This window comes from Garra rufa, chromosome 25 (assembly GCF_049309525.1).
Source record: "Garra rufa chromosome 25, GarRuf1.0, whole genome shotgun sequence".
NCBI lineage: Eukaryota > Metazoa > Chordata > Actinopteri > Cypriniformes > Cyprinidae > Garra > Garra rufa.
Window position 1 is genome coordinate 33,687,198 of NC_133385.1, and position 20,385 is coordinate 33,707,582.

General features: G+C 42.8%; 1 long non-coding RNA gene and 1 gene segment (V, D, J or C); one reads left to right on the plus strand and one right to left on the minus strand.

The window, feature by feature from the left end:
- Positions 1 to 955: 955 nt before the first annotated feature.
- On the plus strand, positions 956 to 2,234 carry LOC141301074 (uncharacterized). Its single transcript, XR_012342097.1, has 3 exons — positions 956 to 1,668; positions 1,786 to 1,819; positions 1,979 to 2,234. It is a non-coding gene; the product is annotated as an uncharacterized lncRNA (long non-coding RNA).
- A 16,098-nt stretch (positions 2,235 to 18,332) lies between these two features.
- LOC141301456 (immunoglobulin lambda constant 7-like) lies at positions 18,333 to 18,961 on the minus strand. The segment is given in 2 exon segments: positions 18,333 to 18,646; positions 18,940 to 18,961. Coding segments are annotated over 2 exon segments (336 nt in total).
- Positions 18,962 to 20,385: the final 1,424 nt, after the last annotated feature.

Genomic DNA, 20,385 nt, shown 5'->3' on the forward strand with positions numbered 1-20,385 from the left:
GTGCGAGAGCCTCCTGGATGTACTCCTCCATCGCCTGGCGCTCCGGGTTGGACAGAGGGTATACCCGTCCCTTGGGTAGTTGAGCTCCAGGTAGCAGATCGATAGCACAGTCCCATGGCCGATGTGGAGGAAGGTGGGTGGCAGCTTGCTTACTGAAAACATCCTCGAAGTCGATGTACTCCGCTGGGATTTCAATCGAGGTCGTAACGTCCGGACTCTCGACACGTGTAGAAGCTAGAGACAGGGGGACAGAAGTAGATGGCAATTCTTCTGACATACAGTTCTTAAGACAATGCTTACTCCAGCTGATGATGTCACACGGATCCCAGCGGAGTTCAGGATGATGAGAGTGGAGCCAGGGACGTCCGAGGATGATATCCACGGTGGAGTTCTCCAGTACCAGAAGTTTAATCCTTTCGCGGTGAAACAGACCGACTTGCAGAGTGAGTACAGGTGAAGAGTGACGAATCCGCCCACGTCCTAATGGTTTTCCCTGTATAGTCCTTACAGCATATTCTGGATGATGACGTAGACGAGGCAGTTGCAGGCGATCTAGACAGTCTTGTGAGATGAAATTTCCGGAGGCGCCTGAGTCGATCAGAGCAGACAGACAGAAGGAATGTTCAGCAGTATGAATTGTTACGGGAATCAGCGTCAACTTGGCAGTTTCAATATCAGTTTGTATGGTACTCACCACAGGACGTGGGGGTCGGACTGGACAGTTGCGGAGGATATGACCAGGTGTAACAGATCTGGTAAACTGTTACCTGTTTTTGTATTTTAAGTGTAATTTTACTCCCGATCATGAGAGGGTGCAAGGGAGTTGGTATCAAAGGAAGTTTCTCTAGATCAGAGAATAAGAGGAGTGGGAAGTGTGAATGAGGGCACTTGTGAGCTGAGAGTGGCTGCGTCCGAAATCGCCTACTTCTCTACTATTTAGTAGGGAAAAGCAGTAGGCGAGCAAATAAGTATGTCCGAATCCTAAGTATTTATAAAAGAGTAGGCGAGAATTAGTAGGCGAATGCACTAATTCTCGCGAGATTCGGGCGTACGTCTACTTAAAGTGCGTCCGAATATGCCTACTTAACTACTATATAGTAGGAAAAAAAGAGTACGTGAAGAAAGAAGTACGTCCGAAACCTCAGTATTCAAAAAAGAGTAGGCGAGAAATCCCCGGATGTCCTACTGCTTCAGCCCAGATCCTGAAGTCTTCATCGATGGATACTTTTCAATCCCAGGAGTCCACAGGAGGCCAAAACGTCATCATCGAACGTGATTGAGAACCACGGCGAGGGTGTTTACAAATGTGAGTATTACAACCAAAACACGGTTCCCTGTCTTAAAAATCATATTTGTTGAGCTACTTTATCGTAAACTGTTGATTTGCATAAGGTGCCAAGATGTTATACAGTATGCTATAGTTAGTATATTTGTGATTTCGCTGTTAAAACATGTTTTATGACGTATAGCGAACATTAAGCTTCAGGTAGCACACGCACGTCTTTAAAAGCGGATTTACATAAAACATATACATTTTAAAGACGTTTAATAAATGTCTATTTAACAAATGACAGGAAAATGTTCTAGACTAGAGCAACACAAAACACAAAACATCTGAGTGAGTGATGGACGTTATGTGAGAATTCACTGTCACTGCTTTACATTAATGTAAGTAATGTAAATAAACACATATACATATAGTAGGCCTAACTGAACTTCAAATTCATTTCAAATAGAGCTATAACAGAACTTTTCTGATTCTTGATTTATGTGCCTTTGTTGCAGATGTTTTGTGGTGGAGCAGGACCTGAAAGGAAAGGTGACTGCAGCATTTTTGGGGAAAAGTAAAATCCGAAACTTAATATAAAGATTGATCATTTTGTAACTTCCAATACAGAGATCTAATGACACTGTGCTGTTAAAATGACAGTTTTTGTATTATATTTGTGCATCTTTGTATGATCTGAAATGTCTGCAGACTGGTGTGTGCAGTGACAAAGGAGAAATCCACAGCAGCATCCTGGAAATGAGACCCTCCATCACTCCACCTGCCCTTTGCCTCATCTGGACCAGAAGTTGCTGCGGTCTCTTCATCAAAAAGACTAGAAGACCAATATGTTTAATAAAGCTTTGTTCCATGTGTATTTATTTATGTTCATGGTTACTTTTATTATTTTACTAATTTATTCATGTTTCCTGATGTTGTCAGTAAATAAAATATAACATTTTCATAAGCCTATGCATTTATTCATTACTTCATTGAAAAAAACAACAACATTATGCTTGTTTAACTAAAAATATCATTAATTATTAGTCAGCATTTATCATTATTATTGTTGGTACGTGTTGGAGTGGCCTAGCAATGCATTCTAAAGTTATTTTAATTTCTAAATAGTAATACTTAAATTTTTCGAGTGTAAAATCAACAGTCTTCTCCAAAGGTAAGATCTTTGAGCAACTGATCGACGTCTCTTTTGTGCAGATGTTGTAAACATGGAGGAGAGCGTACTGGGTAGGGTTGTCATGTTACTGATGCCATGAGGTGTCGCTGTCGCTCCAATTTTTGTATTATTATTACTTCAGAATTTATAATTCCATACAAACTCAGGGAAAGACTTAAGTATCTTTAACAAAGAACAATCATGACAGAAAACATAACTATAAAAGGTTTGCGTACATAGTACAAGATTAGATACAGAAAAAAAATATTAAATATATTTGAATATTCATAAAATCGCAATGAATTAAAAATTGCCTTTGTTTTTGTTATTTATTTATTATTATTTTAAGTTTCAGGGATGAAAGGACAGAAATTCAGCAAGAAAAAGGAAAACAAATCAGATCTAAGCTAGTTTTGCACAATTTTGCCCATTAACATATTCAAGACAACAAATTTGGGGGTTTTAGTCATTTTAGTATTGTTAAAAATATAAAAACTTCAATCAATCCAAAATAAGCAAATTTCATCAACATCAAAATGTTTACAGATAGATGAATTAAATCCGTCGCTCATATCATTTCATGTTGCGCTTGTTATAACGTCATAGGTCACGTGATAACGTCAACATGGCGGAACGCATCCATACTCAACGAGATTTGGCTGTTGAGTAGGTACTCTTTTAGCGCTCGTTAAGTAAGTACTTATTGAAATTAAGTACCTACTCATTGAGTAGGCGATTTCGGACGCAGCCAGTGTTTGCTCTCTTTATGCTTTTTCAAACCCTTGTTGAGGAACTTTTGGGTTCAACATCTCAACGTGAGTTGCTTTATTGTTTCTGTAGATTTATCAGAGGTTTCTAGTGGAAAATGTATTTTGTTTACTGAGCCTCATGTTGTATTGTTTGGTTTGTTTTGCTTAGAGGGTTTCTTTTATCCGCTTAATGTTGAGGGCATCTCAACTGGTTATCGTCGCTGATGTACCATTCACCTGGACTTTGGAATTTCCTTTGAACTACTTTAAAGCTGCGGATGATCTTGGACTTTAGCCTTTCATCAGCCTTTTCATCATTCTCCAATGATGTGATGAACCAAGGACATTGATGGTAACTCGGGTCTGCAACGCTGGTTGGACATTTAAAAAGGTTTTTGCCACTCAGTACGAATGGACTGTTTACATTATTGCTTATGGTTCAGATGTTGTGATGTTCAATGTTGAAGTTGTATGCTCTTCTTGAAAAATATAATGTGATGTTTGATGGTGATTGATCCCCCTTCTTTTCTTTATGTAAGGTTCAGTACAGGTAACTGTTACATAATTTGGCGCCCGAACAGGGACCTGATCACCACCTTAACAGATCCTTTTAAAGAATGAGATGAATTTTAATTAAAGTCTTGGCTGGATCTCCTGCATGAGACAACATCGACTGTATTCCCGAAATGGATCCAGACTATACCTCTGAGCCTTTCACGACCCGACGTGAGCCAGTTCAAGAGCTGATACACTCTTTCAGCAGTTTGTATTTAGAATCGGAGGGAGGGGTGACTGCTCCAGAAGAGAACCGTGACTTAAGTGATCTACCCCCTCCACCACCTCTACCAGATGAGGAAGAGGATGAGGAAAGTTTGATTAGTTTGACCATTGCAACAAAGGTGAGTCAACTGGCACTCAGAATAGATAAAATGGAGAAAGAGAGTGTAGAACGAGTCCAGGGATTGGAAAGATATGTTCAGAACTGTCTTCAGCAGTATGACCGTCGTTTGGCTGCTATAGAAGGACAGATGCCAGATTTGGCTAAACTAATGAGCATTCAGACATCATTTGACACACAAAGTCTGATAAAATTGGAGGAGAGACTTACTGATTTAGTAGATAAAAAGAGTAGTCTCCTGAAGAAATCTTTAGAGGACCAATTGCAAGACATGGGAAAAGCTGTGATGGATTGCATGAAAAGAAGAGACAACCATCTCAGATCTTTGATTTGTCTTACACCTGGAGCTACTTCTACACCAACTACTACAACAACACCACATGCACAGTTCCCCTCCCTGCTACACCAATTGCCTTGTAAAATGGCTGTAAAAATAGAATTCCCTAAGTTTGGGAGCTCAATAGATGAAGATCCAATTGCTTATCTAGAGAAATGTGCAGAGTATTTAGCTGTACGTCCTATGAGCGATGCTGAGATATTAGCTACATTGCCATCTGTGCTAACACACACAGCCAAGGATTGGTGGGTTGCCGAAAAGGCACATGTTAAAACATGGAGCCAGTTCAAAACTGCCTTTTTGCGTTCCTTCCTACCTGATGATCATGAGGTTGAAGTGGAAAGGAGGATAAGAGAAAGAAAACAAGGAATTGATGAGGATTTAAGATCATTTGCCTTTCAGTATCGAGCCTTATGCCTTAGACTTAAACCAACAATGTCAGAGAAGGAAATTCTGCAGGCTACATTGAGAAACTGTAATCCCCGTCTTGCGAGTATTTTAAGAGGAACAGTAATTACTTTTGATGACCTTGTACGCACAGGAACTTTGGTGGAAAGGGACCTTGCTGAGGAGAGGGCCTTCTGGAAGCAGCGGCAGGCTGAGAGAGCTTCTAAGAAAGGAGGCCCTGATAAATCCAGTGGAGGTAAGCCTGGGAGCCACAGCATGGCATTGCTGACAAGAGGTAATGTCAAACTTCTTACCTTGACGGTAATTTTGCGTAGCCAGCCTTGTGAAGCTATTGTGGATACAGGCAGCTCATACTCATTGATCCAGGAGTCACTGTGGAGAAGAAGGAAGGATGAGTCTGAGTCTTGGCAGTCCAGTCGGGGACAGACATTTGCCCTTGCCAACGGCCATGTCCAGAGGGCATTAGGTGAAGTAACCTGGGAATGTACCCTGCAAGGGTGCACAAACCTATTGCGCCTGTTCATCATGAAGGATGAAGACTTGGCTTTTCCTTTCATCTTAGGCCTTGAGTTCCTTGTGTCATGTAGAATCAATTTGGATTTTGACACCTCCACATATTCGTTGCCTGGACAGAAGGAAACATCACATCCTTTCTCTTGCTATGATCAACCACCCTCTGTTAACATATACTGTGCACTGCCGATAGTGCGAGTTTGCAGTGATACCGTAAGTGCCATCAAGGATTTGGTGGATCATGCTGATGCTTCTCGGGCAGAGAAAAGGTGCTTAGAGGGATTGCTGTTTAATTGGCCAACTGTCTGTACGGATGTGTTGGGCCAAACATCTATTATTAAGCACCAGATCCTAACCAGCGATTCTATTCCAGTACGCAAAAGAGCCTATCCCGTTTCAGTCAATAAGCAAAATTTTATTGATGAAGAAGTCAAAGCCATGTTAGATAAAGGTATAATACGACCTTCTACATCTCCATGGGCTGCTCCAGTAGTGCTAGTGCCCAAGAAAGATGGAGGTATGCGTTTCTGTGTGGATTATCGAGCACTAAATGCTAAGACTCCTTTGGATGGCTTTCCAATGCCCCAAATACAAGATATTTTGGAGTCTGTCTTCGGAGCTACAGTATTCAGTACCTTAGATCTTAGAAGTGGGTACTGGCAAGTGGGGATGGATGAAAGTAGTATCCAGAAGACGGCTTTTGTCACCAAGTACAACCAGTATGAGTTTGTTCGCTTACCCTTTGGGTTAAAAAATGCTGGAGCAACTTTCCAGAGGCTGATGAATAAAGTTCTGCAAGAGTTGATAGGCAAGTGCTGTTTTGTGTACATAGACGATATTGTCGTATACTCTAGGGATGTCCAGCAACACTTTCAAGATCTAAAGAAGGTATTTGCTGCGTTGGAATCAGCTGGCCTGACGCTTAACCTTAAGAAGTGCAAACTGGTAAGGAAATCATTGACTTTCCTAGGACACGTCATTTCAGAGGAAGGGATCAAGACGGAGGATTCCAAAGTAGGTGCTGTTAGGAATTTCCCTACACCTAAAAATGTTAAGGAGGTTGAGCGGTTCTTAGGTCTTGCTGGGTGGTACCACCGTTTTATCCCGCATTTCTCAGAACGGGCTGCCCCACTTCATGCCCTCAAAAAGAAGGGTGTATCTTGGAACTGGTCTGAAGAGTGTCAGCATTCTTTGGAGGACTTAAAGGATGCTCTGCAAAAAGCCCCGGTTCTCATGCCTCCAGACGCAAGTAAACCATTCAAAGTGCAAACTGATGCGAGCGACCTTGGACTTGGGGCAGTACTGACTCAAGATTCAGAGAGGGGAGAGCATGTTATTGCTTATGCCTCACGGCTGCTTCAAGGAGCAGAAAAATCATATGCAGTTTCAGAGAAAGAGTGTCTTGCTGTAGTCTGGGCGGTAGAGAAGTGGCGTCAATACCTAGAAGGGAGACCATTTGAAGTGCTTACAGATCATGCCGCACTTACTTGGGTTTTCAACCATCCTCGCCCGACCTCAAGACTTACCAGGTGGGCTATTAGACTCCAAGAGTTTGACTTTACTGTGATGTATCGGAAAGGAAGATGTAATGTAGTACCTGATTCTCTGTCTCGAGCAATACCTGAAGAAAAGCCACTCGGGTGTATTGTTGTATGCAAAGCAAAGGATGTGAATGGAGATTTACCAATTAACTGGGAAGAACTTGGTCGAGGCCAGAAAGGTGATCAATCGTTGCAGTTTCTGTGGGATGAAGCAAAGCGTAACCCTGTCGATCCTCAACGTATCCACTATGTTGTACAAAATGACTTTCTGTTTAGATGTATCCCTGATGGTCAGAAGGGACATACCTTGCAAGTAATCATCCCAGAAGATCTACGACGGCAATTTCTCCATTTTGCACATGATAATCCTTTGAGCGGGCACCTTGGGCGCATGAAAACATTGCGTCGGCTGCTCAATGTGGTGTATTGGCCAGGGGTTCAACAGGATGTATGGGATTATTGCAGACGATGCCAAATTTGTCAGCAATACAAGCCACATATATCCAAACTTTCTGGAACTCTTCAATCTACTCCTGTGAAAGAACCTGGATATATGATTGGTGTCGATCTTATGGGTCCGTTTCCGAAGAGCACGAAACTGAACGAGTATCTGCTGGTCACTGTGGATTATTGTAGCAAGTGGGTCGAGGTATTCCCTTTGCGATCAGCTAAAACGCCTTTGATAACTAACATTCTCATTAAGGATATCTTTACCCGATGGGGGGTACCTACTTATTTGGTGTCGGACCGAGGACCTCAGTTTACATCACAACTTCTGAACGCTACCTGTCGACAATGGGGTGCAATTCAAAAACTCACCACTGCGTACCATCCGCAGACTAATTTGACAGAAAGGGTGAACAGAACTCTCAAGACCATGATTGCATCATATGTCAAGGATAATCATCGGAATTGGGATCAGTGGATCCATGAGTTCAGGTTTGCAATCAATTCATCTTGGCAGGAGAGTACAGACTATACTCCAGCAGAAATTGCTCTAGGACGTAAGTTGAAAGGACCCCTTGAACTATTCCAGTATCGCTCTCCTGATCCTGACCAATCTGCGTATGAAGTTATTGAGCGCCAGCAGTCACTTCTGGAAAAAGTGAAAGGGAATGTTGCAAAAGCCCAAAGCAAACAACGGAAGTACTACAACCGAAAGAGACGGCAAGAGACCTTCCGAGAAGGGGAATTGATTTGGGCTCGTACTCATCCGTTGTCTCGTGCAGGGGATGCTTTTACAGCCAAGCTAGCTCCTAAGTGGCAAGGGCCTGCCAAAATTTTAAAGCAGCTGAATAATGTAAATTACAAAGTTGAGATGTCCGCCGATCCCAAGCAGGTCGAGACCTACCATGTAGAAAATTTGAAAAGGTTCTACGGCCAGGTCAGGCCTTCTTCTGAGAGGGGGGGTGTGTAACAGATCTGGTAAACTGTTACCTGTTTTTGTATTTTAAGTGTAATTTTACTCCCGATCATGAGAGGGTGCAAGGGAGTTGGTATCAAAGGAAGTTTCTCTAGATCAGAGAATAAGAGGAGTGGGAAGTGTGAATGAGGGCACTTGTGAGCTGAGAGTGTTTGCTCTCTTTATGCTTTTTCAAACCCTTGTTGAGGAACTTTTGGGTTCAACATCTCAACGTGAGTTGCTTTATTGTTTCTGTAGATTTATCAGAGGTTTCTAGTGGAAAATGTATTTTGTTTACTGAGCCTCATGTTGTATTGTTTGGTTTGTTTTGCTTAGAGGGTTTCTTTTATCCGCTTAATGTTGAGGGCATCTCAACTGGTTATCGTCGCTGATGTACCATTCACCTGGACTTTGGAATTTCCTTTGAACTACTTTAAAGCTGCGGATGATCTTGGACTTTAGCCTTTCATCAGCCTTTTCATCATTCTCCAATGATGTGATGAACCAAGGACATTGATGGTAACTCGGGTCTGCAACGCTGGTTGGACATTTAAAAAGGTTTTTGCCACTCAGTACGAATGGACTGTTTACATTATTGCTTATGGTTCAGATGTTGTGATGTTCAATGTTGAAGTTGTATGCTCTTCTTGAAAAATATAATGTGATGTTTGATGGTGATTGATCCCCCTTCTTTTCTTTATGTAAGGTTCAGTACAGGTAACTGTTACACAGGTTTGCCACAATACAGACAAAGTCCGGAAGTGATGCGGCGTTGACGTTCCAGCCGAGACAATCTTGTTGAATTGATGATCATTGGTTCTGGTACTGGAGTGCAAGCTGCCACCGAAGCGGGCTGAGGAGCGGTTTGTGATGGCTGGCAGGCGGCTAGTCGCTGGGATACCCGATTTGTTCGTTGTAGAAAGGTCTCCAGGCCGATGGAATCATCATACAGCGCCATAGCAGCACGAATGTCTGGGTGAAGACCTTGCCTGTAGGCACCTAGCAGGGCGATCTCGTTCCAGCCAATAGCCGCCGCCAGCGTCCGGAAGTGGAGAGTGTATTCTTGCACCGAAGAAGATCCTTGTTGTAACCGGAACAGTTGATCAGAAATGGTGAGTACACTGGTGGTTGTGCTGAACACTTCAGAGAAATGACTGGTAAATTGTTCATATGAATGGATAATGGGGTTATTGGCGTTCCATATGGCTTTCGCCCATTGTAAAGCTTTACCAGATAGAAGGGATATCAAAAAGGCTACCTTGGAATCCTCTGTAGTGAATTGGTGTGGTTGCATCCGGATGTATAGTTCGACTTGTAGCAAAAAACCGCTGCACTCAGCCGCTTCTCCAGCGAATGTGTTTGGTACGGCCATGGGACTTCCTGAGGCAGATGGCGGCGAAGGTGGAGTAAGCGCCGCCTTGAAAGCATGGACGAGTTCGGTGAGTAGGTTTGGTGCAGTGGTTTCTTCGGTGTTCATCTTTAATAGGTCTGGTCTTCTGTCACACACAGACGGAGGCAGAGACGGAGGTGAGTATAATATAAAAGAGGTAAGTTTATTTGAACAGCAGGTAAGTTGTAAACAGCAATATGGTTGGTTGAGATGAAGAGTAATCTTATCTGAACAGTCCTTGTGCACAGGTAGAAATATCCGCGGAACCAGATGAGAGAAACAGAGTCCATGAGATGCAGAGAACCAGCAGGAACCAGGGGTGCGATCTGTAGACCAGACGATGAGTGAATGCAAGTGCTGGGTATATAAAGGGTGTGGTAAGTGGAATCAGGTGAGTGTAATCAGAAGTCAGGTGATCTGGAACGAGTGGGTGGTTCTTCAGAGGGTGTGTCTTGTGTGGCTGACTGGGGTGATATCCTGACAGTTACTTTGGAAATGTAATAGATTACAGATTACAAATTACCCTATTTAAAATGTAATAAGTAGTGTACTTTTTCAATTACTTTATAAAAGTAAAGTAACTGATTACATCTGATTACTTTTTGATTACTTTTAAGTTTCTAATGGATATTTTCAACTAAATGATGTTTGATTAAACAAGGTTCAGGAGGAGCACGATCAGATAATCAACCCATTCGGCACAGGTGCAACCTGTTTAACCAATCATTCAATCAGCGCATCCTCTATATATATTACCAGCCGTCTTACCTCCATCCAGCGATAGTTTCTTGGCATTCGGTTTGGCGTTGGTCAAAATATTACAGTCAAAGACTAAACCTGTACCGGGGTTTTTGGATCATCCGTTGCAATCTGTCGGCCTTAGATTGACTTCGCCTCGCTCGACACCACTAGTACCGCACGAGACCCGGCTTTCGAGCGTCGCAGCGACAAGCCTCAGACCAGCCTGGGTCGCGCCCTACTTCTCACCGCAGCAAACCCGACTCGCTTCCCGCTTTGGTTCAACTATTCACCGCTGCCTTTTCCGGCCGCAGCGCTTCATGTAGTCAGACCACCAGCTCTCGTAGCAGTCGCTAGCGAGAGACGGGCCGTGTTGTTAATTATTTTTAGGTAAGTTTAGTGGACGGTATACGGCGTATACCCACTATTTAAAACCCCTTTTGATGTGCATTATTCAGTAATGTTAGTGTTCCGCATTAGCCAAAATCATGACAGTCTACCACATCCAGTCATATGTGAATAAATGTAAATATTCGCTAAAGACAGTGATAATGCAGCCAGGACCGTGGCGCCGGCTTGCTATGAAATGTATTTGATGATTGCGCCTAATACGCCCGCTCCCTAGTCATTTGAATCACTACAAAAACAACACCTTACAAAGAAAACTAGTAAGATTTTTACGATCAAACGTTTCTTAAACCAGCGAACCCCTGTAAACATTTTAGTCCAAGGATCCAGTAATGCGTTCAAATAGAAAGTTAAAAACGAAATTCATAAATGAAGCGTATGGCCACTTCTCCAGGCATTACTACACCACTTGTTAAGCCGCTAAAGGCAGTCAGTTGTTGCTAAAAGCCGATAAACAATGCGATGCATAATTTGTTCATGTCATTTCGTAACCAGAACACAAATGAAATTATTAAACATTTCTGTGCGTGATGTTTCAGTATTGTAGCTGGGTTTTTAAATTACACATTGTACTCCGAGATAAATAAGATAAAGATTATAGAAAATACGTTAAAATGTGTTCTTAAATTAACTATTTTGAAGTGGCAAACTAAAAACTAAGGCGCATCATAAGGCGACCATTAATATTTTTGTTGAGTTCAACTATAGCAACCTACCGGTATTTAGACTTTTTTCACACACACACAATCTCAAGGTAAAGTTTGTTCCGCTACAGGTCTGCACCTGTCGTATGCCCTCGTTTAAAATAATGCCTCTTACCTTTTCTGTTTTTCAAAGTGTTGTTATCAACAAAGACACGTTTTACTAGTTTGTAATATATATGTTCATTCAGGCTGCTGACCGCTGACAAAATAATATGCTCAATAGCGCCAGCTGGTTTCTGTTTTCAAACTCTGGTCAATTTGAGCGTGTTTTCTCAATTTACTCCGTTAAATTATTACAGCATTTATATCCAAATGCACATTTTTCCAAAGAATAAATTATACTTCTCCTGTCGATGCATAAATTTAACAAATAAGCTTAACAAATTGTATTATGATTTTGTCATGTTTATTCCTGGGCGCATTATTCAACGTACATTCACACTGTCACGTTAATAATGCGAAGGAGAGCTCGTACTATACACAATATTTTAATAATAATAATAATAATAATAATAATAAAAAAATAAAAAAAAGTCATAACGCACAGCCAGCACAAATAGACAGAACGGTAAATAATGTACTTGATTATAAGCACCCATGTTCAGAATTAATAGACACAGTATCTATGATGACCCAAAGCCGACAACGTTTTAGAAGAAATGTTTGCTCTTTGAAGAAGTAAAACATCGGTATGTATCATAGCACCACAAACCACTCCCCTTTCCCGTGACCCAAAGCTAAAACAGCGAAAACAAACATAAGGCTGCCTCCGCAAGCTGTAAAGGCTGCACAGACTCTCCAGCATTTTCTTCCGCACATCTCAAGCTTCAGTGACCTACAGCTACAGCAGCCGAAACAAAAGCGAAGTTGCTTCCGCTTGCAACAAGCCTTAACATCTCAGTGTTTTCCTCCCGTTACTTCTAATCCCTTTTCCTTTTCAGTGGCCTACAGCTCCCATTGCAGACGCTAGTGCGAGGCCGCTTTCACTTGCTGTGCAGGCTACACAGGCTCTTCAAGATGTCTCAAACCGTACTCGCTTCCCAATGAAGGAGGCATGAGGCTGTCTGTGTTTGCAACTTAGGCCCACACATCTCAGACTTTTCCTCCTGTTACTAATAACCTCTTTCTTTTCAGTGGCATCCAGCTCCCATAGCAGACACTAGCCCTATTTAAGTATGAGGCTACCTCCCTGACAATTGCGGCCCATGCTCCTCTCCCTCACAGCTTTCTACTTCATTCAAAATAATGTTGTCTTTCTCCAGGTCAAGTTCTGGCTCTTAAGCATCAGGATGAAGCAGGTCATCAGCAAGCCTAGGCCGCGCCCCAGACTCGGCCACTCCTCACACTGCACGCTATCATGGCTTTTTCTCCTATATTTCCCATGCCTTTCCTTCTATCTCCTGCAGCAGACGCTAGAGTGAAGCTGCCTCCGCTGGCCGCTCAAGACCTCTTACTCTTACCCTCCTGCTACTCCTTTTCCCTATCAGTAACCAGGGGCTAATCCATGCGTGAGGCTGCCTCCACAAACTGTTATGGCACCGCCCTATCTTCATTCTGATCCTTCTTTTCAATCTAAACCTTGGTACACTTTATTCACAGCAGTCCCACTACTTACTCCACTGAATGCTGTCGCTCTGGAACCACCCCCTGGGCCTAATATCATCAAGTTCCAGATTCTTGCAAAAATTCAGAGCACTGGATCTGGAGGCGGGCCAATCGCCAACCCCAGTACCTCACTATTCGCAACTCATATTCCCATAACTCATCCCTTGAAACCGCTCCTTGACACGTCACTCGACTTTATCCTCCAAGCAATTTCTTTGGCTTGGAGATTTTCGGAAACCACAATAACGTCTAAATTCAACGGCATCAGATTTACCCATTCTAGATAACGAAATTATCGCTTCTTCGATTAAACAAAGACAAACCAAGAAGAAAAGGCTACTACATTGACATTTAACCTCCTTTCTCTAATTTAACTTTATCACACCCCTTTTATTACTTTCAATTTGGGGATGCGCAAGCTAAATCTGCACTGTATCCTCAATTTGTCGTCGACTCCAACCACCCCGTTGTATGTTAAATTTAATCATTGGTCACCACCAGCCGTCAAATTCAATTTCTTATTTAGCATCGGACGGGGCTCCCCCTTCCGGTGCAGCAGGGCCGCGGCTCCCTTCGGTCACGGCGTGAGCCCTCCGTCTGTCATTCGGGTTACGCTGCCTACTCGACGGCGGATGTGCTCTCCCTGCCGGTGCAGCAGAGTCGTGGCTCCCTTCGGTCGCAGTGGGAACCCCTCATCCGACGCTCGTCGCCTCGCAAGGGGGTCTCTCCCTTCCGGTGCAGCAGAGCCGCAGCTCCCTTCGGAAGAAGTGAGAGTCCCTCCATCAATCGCCTACTTTATTGCCTATCCAGCATCGGACGGGGCTCCCCCTTCCGGTGCAGCAGGGCCGCGGCTCCCTTCGGTCACGGCGTGAGCCCTCCGTCTGTCATTCGGGTTACGCTGCCTACTCAACGGCGGATGTGCTCTCCCTGCCGGTGCAGCAGAGTCGCGGCTCCCTTCGGTTGCAGTGGGAGCCCTCCATCCGACGTGCCTCGCAAGGGGGACTCGCTCTTCCGGTGCAGCAGAGCCGCAGCTCCCTTCGGAAGAGACTCCCTCCATCAATCGCCTTATCTTTATCGCCTATTCAGCATCGGACTGGGCTCCCCCTTCCGGTGCAGCAGAGCCGCGGCTCCCTTCGGTCGCAGTGTGAGCCCTCCATCCGACGCTCCCCTCAAGGGGGACTCTCCCTTCCGGTGCAGCAGAGCCGCAGCTCCCTTCGAAAACAGTGAGAGTCCCTTCATCAATCGCCTATTTTATTGCCTATCCAGCGTCGGACGGGGCTCTCTCTCTTCCGGTGCAGCAGGGCCGCGGCTCCCATCGGTCGCAGCGGGAGCCCTCCATCCGACGCTCCCCTCAAGGGGGACTCTCCCTTCCGGTGCAGCAGAGCCGCAGCTCCCTTCGGAAGCAGTGAGAGTCCCTTCATCAATCGCCGATTTTATTGTCTATCCAGCGTCGGACGGGGCTCTTCCTTCCGGTGCAGCAGGGCCGCGGCTCCCTTCGGTCGCAGTGTGAGCCCTCCGTCTGTCACACGTTACGCTGCGTACTCGACGGCGGACGGGCTCTCCCTCCCGGTGCGGCAGAGTCGCGGCCCCCTTCGGTTGCAGTAGGAGCCCTCCATCCGACGCGCCAACCCCCGCCTCGCAAGGGGGACTCTTCCTTCCGGTGCAGCAGAGCCGCAGCTCCCTTCGGAAGCAGAAGGGGTCCCTCCATCAATCGCTTTATTTTTACACATTCAGCATCAGAATGGGCTCCCCCTCCCGGTGCAGCAGGGCCGCGGCTCCCTTCGGTCGCAGTGTTGGGGCCTTCCGTCTGTCACACGAGTTACGCTGCGTACTCGGCAGCGGACAGACTCTCCCTCCCGGTGCAGCAGAGTCGCGGCTCCCTTCGGTAGCGTGGGGGCCCTCCATCCGACGCACCTCGCAAGGGGGACTCTCCCTTCCGGTGCAGCAGAGCCGCAGCTCCCTTCGGAAGCAGCGAGGGTCCCTCCATCAATCGCCTCATCTTATTGCCTATTCAGCATCGGACTGGGCTCCCTCTTCCGGTGCAGCAGGGCCGTGGCTCCCTTCGGTCGCGGCGTGAGCCCTCCGTCTGTCAGCCGAGTTACGCTGCATACTCTACAGCGGACGGGCTCTCCCCGCCGGTGCAGCAGAGTCACGGCTCCCTTCGGTCACAGTGGGAGCCCTCCATCCGAGGCACCTCGCAAGGGAGACCCTCCCTTCCGGTGCAGCAGAGCCGAAGCTCCCTTCGGAAGCAGTGAGGGTCCCTCCACCAATCGCCTCATATTTTGCCCATTTCAGGGTCGGACTAGGCCCCCTTCTTCCGGTGCAGCAGAGTCGTGGCTCCCTTCGGTCGCAGTGTGAGCCCCCTATCCGTCGCTCGAGTTACGCTGCGTACTCGACGACGGGTGGGCTTTCCCTCCCGGTGCAGCAGAGTCGCGGCTCCCTTCGGTCGCAGCTAGGGGGCCACATCCGACCATCGAATCGTTTAAAAAAAAAAAAAAAATTGGCACTCTCCTCCTTTTCCTTACATAAATTTAGTTGTACGCATATTTTGGGGGGGCTTTCTAAATTTCTTGCTTCGTGGCAGCTGTCCTATGCATAAAAGCTTCTTTGGGGAGTTCTCTGGTTCCGGCCTGTATTCCGGCCCGGAACCCTTCCCCAGGACAGCACGCCAAAATATGCTTAATACTCGCTCAAGCAGATTAGATGTAAGGGCGAACTCGTGAAATGATGTTTGATTAAACAAGGTTCAGGAGGAGCACGATCAGATATTCAACCCATTCGGCACAGGTGCAACCTGTTTAACCAATCATTCAATCAGCGCATCCTCTATATATATTACCAGCCGTCTTACCTCCATCCAGCGATAGTTTCTTGGCATCCCTCCTCCACCCCTACTCCCCACTTCTAATCTGTTTCGATCCTACACTAGCAGGGGGAGTTCTCTGGTTCCGGCCTGTATTCCGGCCCGGAACCCTTCCCCAGGACAGCACGCCAAAATATGCTTAATACTCGCTCAAGCAGATTAGATGTAAGGGCGAACTCGTGAAATCATTTTCAAGCATTTATACCAAGCAGGTGTGACCTTACAGTAGTTTACTGTTAGAATTTCAAAATCTTTCATCACTTGAATTAAGATTATATTAATTTGATTTTAAAGTACAGCCACCACAAAACCAGACATTATAACAAAAAATTGTTTACTGTTGTTACAAAATCAAAATTTTGCATAGCTATGATGACAGGACACACTGGCAAGTTACAATGCCTTGAAAAAAACTTAAATCTTAAAAAAGATTTCTTGAATGTTTCCTCTAAAAAAATTTTTAAAAAAGTTTTTATTTTTAAGAGAAAACACAATTCTAGATTATAATAATGTAGTAAAAACACATTTTTTTCTTCTTACTGATATAATAAAAAATAGTAAAAATCTGCATACTATTATTTTTTTACCACTATGTGTGAAGGGAAATCATTATACCATACAGGGCAAATAATTATTTATCACTAACAGAAGCAAGAAGAGATTCTAGAATAGATACTGCCACATATGTTCCACAGTAGTAATGAATTACAAATTGACAGCCAAACAGTAAAGTGGATGAACGAATGAAAATTCACAGGAGCAACAACATTTGAAGCTCATGGCAGATGCCCAAGAGATTAGTGCTGTGAATGGCTAAATGATAGTTCACTCAAATCTAAATAACAAATCAGAGAATAAGGGCGGAAATATTGGCGCTAGGTTAAAAAAGTGCGGGGGAAAGAATTGCCTGTTTCTAAAAGTGAAGGGGACGTGTCCCCCCCCATCTGCTACGCCCCTATATGTCAATTGAGATAACAGCACAATGTTGACAATTCAACAAATCATATGTGATCAAAACTATATTAACTAGTAACTTATTAACCATTTACTAATGATCTGTTTGATTATTTCATAATATGCTATTTTTTAAAGATAATTTGCGAACGATTTGTGAATCGTAAGCATATTCCTTAATAATCATTTGTGAATGTAGTAATGTTTTGTAAATGATTAGTTCATGATTATCTAATGCACGTTTAAGCAAAACTTAATAATTACACATTATACCAAAGTGCATTTTTTTTAAGTAAACATAGTCGTTAAGAAACAAAGTCGTGAAAGTGTATTCTCTTTATACACACTTAAGATGTCTTTAATTTGAGTAATATATTATTTGCAAGTTTAGAATTTGAAGCATACTTTTCCACAAAGGTTAGTTTGTTTGTGGCACAAATCCTGCCTACTTGTTTGCATTGTCAGCACATGCGTCAGTGCTCTGAGAGTGTTTATGTTTAATCATTTATGTTTAAAGATTTTTGCACCTTTTATACTATTTATCATGCTGAAAAAAAAAAACAGCTTAATAGTAAACTAGTAATGCAATGCTAATGTGTTTCTAATTAGCTGAAATGCTATTGAAATGTTATTGAATCACATTAAAATGAAGTATTTCAATAATACTTTAAATGTAAAGTAAATACAATTAAATAGCTATAAATGTACTTGAAGTGTTCCAATTTAACACAGTTTAATATGTTAAAATACATTCCAAAATAGATTAAAAAAAATCTTGAAATATGCTTAATATAGTTATTGTTTCAAAATAATACATTCAATATGCATCTATTATGTAAATTTTAAATCGATGTCCAAAAGGCACTATTCAAATACATTTCCTTTTCACCTGGGCTGCTTGACTACAGCAGAAGTGAAACTGGTCTGTTTCAGTCCAGATCATGTAACCAATCAAACAGTGACACTGGGAGTGTGGGCTGAAAATCCCATTTGCATTGTCAGGGTGGAGTGACTCTGATCCTCTCAGAATAGAGCAGCTCTGTCTCCAGAGACCATGTTCAAACCCCAAGAGCTTTATTTGACTAGATTTACTGCTACTGATCAAGCTTCTGGAAAACACCTGAACAAACACTACATGCATCTTCATCTGTTAGTTGAATGATGTTGTCAGACACAAATGGAGCTTGTTGAGAAGCTTTATTGAATGTTACAGCAAACACAGCAGATTGAAAGATCAGCCAGTGCTTTGACACTAGAGCTCTCTTTCAGTATTGAGTTGTAAATGACTACAGCTGCAGCACTAGACTCATGTGAATCCTGCCTGACACAGGACACTCAGATACGGCTCATCTTCAGGACACAAACATCAGCCTCTGAGCGACTAACAGTGACTCTTGGTGAACGAGACCTCATGAGGAGCTCCATCATGTGTTACTCTGCAGACGTACAGCTCTGCCGCTTCCCAGCGTGCTTTGCTGAGGGTCAGGACGCTACTGCGGCTGAAGCTGCCGTCCTGCTCGCTCTCTGCGCTGGTCACGACCCCCTCTCTGACCTCTGAGCCGTCCAGTGTCCAGGTCACCTGCGCCCCCTGTGGAGAGTAAGAGCTGAGCAGGCAGAGCAGTGCGGCTGAGTTTCCAGAGATCTGCAGAGAAGAGGGCGGCAGCAGAGACAACGAGGGCTTCACTGTGGGACCAGCTGCAGGAGACAAACACAACACTTTTACAAACACAAAGAAAAAACACAAACACTACATGCATTTTAATGAAAGCTCCTAAATTAAACAAACCATATTAAGATAAGTATAACCCCAGTTTTTTTTTGTTTTGTTTTTTGGACTTGTTTTTTTTTTGTTTTTTTTTTCCGTCTTGTTGGCAGAGGCTATTTACACTAACTCCACCCACCAATGTGTGATTGGAATAGTCAACATTACAAAAGATGGCTATACATAGTCAGCTCCTGTGGTGCAGGGGATAAAGCGTCTATGTCACTTTTTCGACGTGACCGATGCATGTTCAAACCCCCCTTTTGATGAACTTTTTTTTTTCTCCCTTTTCAAATCTCATATCATATCAGAAAGGCATTTATTATCAGTAAAAATGAAGGACATCATTGAAAAGTTGAGAATAAAGTATCGGTTAGGTTTAGGGTAGGTGTAGGGAGGCCTTTTTGTCGCAATAAGGCAGTACCATTTAATACACTGAATTCAAACTATAATTTACACTCAGTACGTAAATACTGCATACTGCATACTATTGCATCTATTTAAGTATTATAAATATCAGAAAATCCTGCTATTTCAACATCGTGTAAATAGAATCTATAGTTATTTGCACTTATAATTGTTATTTATTAAATATTGTCTTTGCATTTTAGTTAGGTGAGATATTTAACTTAAAACTTTTCAAATATCAAATACTGAATTTTTAGCAAAACATGACCAAAAGAGATTGAAAATTATTGATCTACAGAAAGTACCTCCATTTAAATTGCTACATGAATTTTAACATTTTTTCATTTCATGTCTATTTTCCATGTATAATGTATCTGATAAACAAATACATATTGATGAAATATCAATCAGATTCAATATCTACTGTAAAACCATATTTAAAAATTGTCTCCTTGGAATTATAAGGTTCTATCTGACATTTTTGTCGAAACTGAGTTATTCACATATTCTTATTTTGTGACAAATTATTTACATTATGTGATGTTTCTTTTGTAAGCTGTGCACATTTTGGGCTTTTTTTAGAAAACAAAAAGGATTCTATCTACAGAAGTCTATGGAACCAGAAAGAACCTTATAATTCCAAGGCGACAAAATAGGTACCACTTTGCAATAAGGTTCAGTAATTACTGCGTTAACTAATATTAACTAACAACGAGCAATACAATGCAGTATGTATTAATTTTTGTTAACATTAATTAATAAAGGTACAACTGATTATTTTTTGTCTTCATTTTAACTCAGGTCCATTAATTCATATTAACAGAAGAAACTTTGGATTTTAATACTATATTAGTAAATGCTGCAGTCAATATGAACTGAGATTAATAACTGTTTTGCAAGAATTTTTCACTGTTAGTTCATGTTATTTAATGCAGTGAACTAATATTAACAAATGAAACATTACTGTAAAGTGTTACTAAACATTTTATTGTTTGAAAATAAAAGTCTGTTTAAAATTAAAAATAATATTGTACACAATCTAAATTGTATGTTTGCAGTGGAGAATTAAAATAGACAGACTTACCGAGCACCAGTTTAGTTCCTCCACCGAATGTGTACCACAGTGATACAATCTAATGAAACGCTCGTACAAAAACCTCTATTCCACTCGAGTGAACACAAACTCCAGCAGAGAGAGAGCAAACAACACTTCAACACACTGATAGTACAAACACCTCAGCTGTTGACAACACTCAGTCATTTA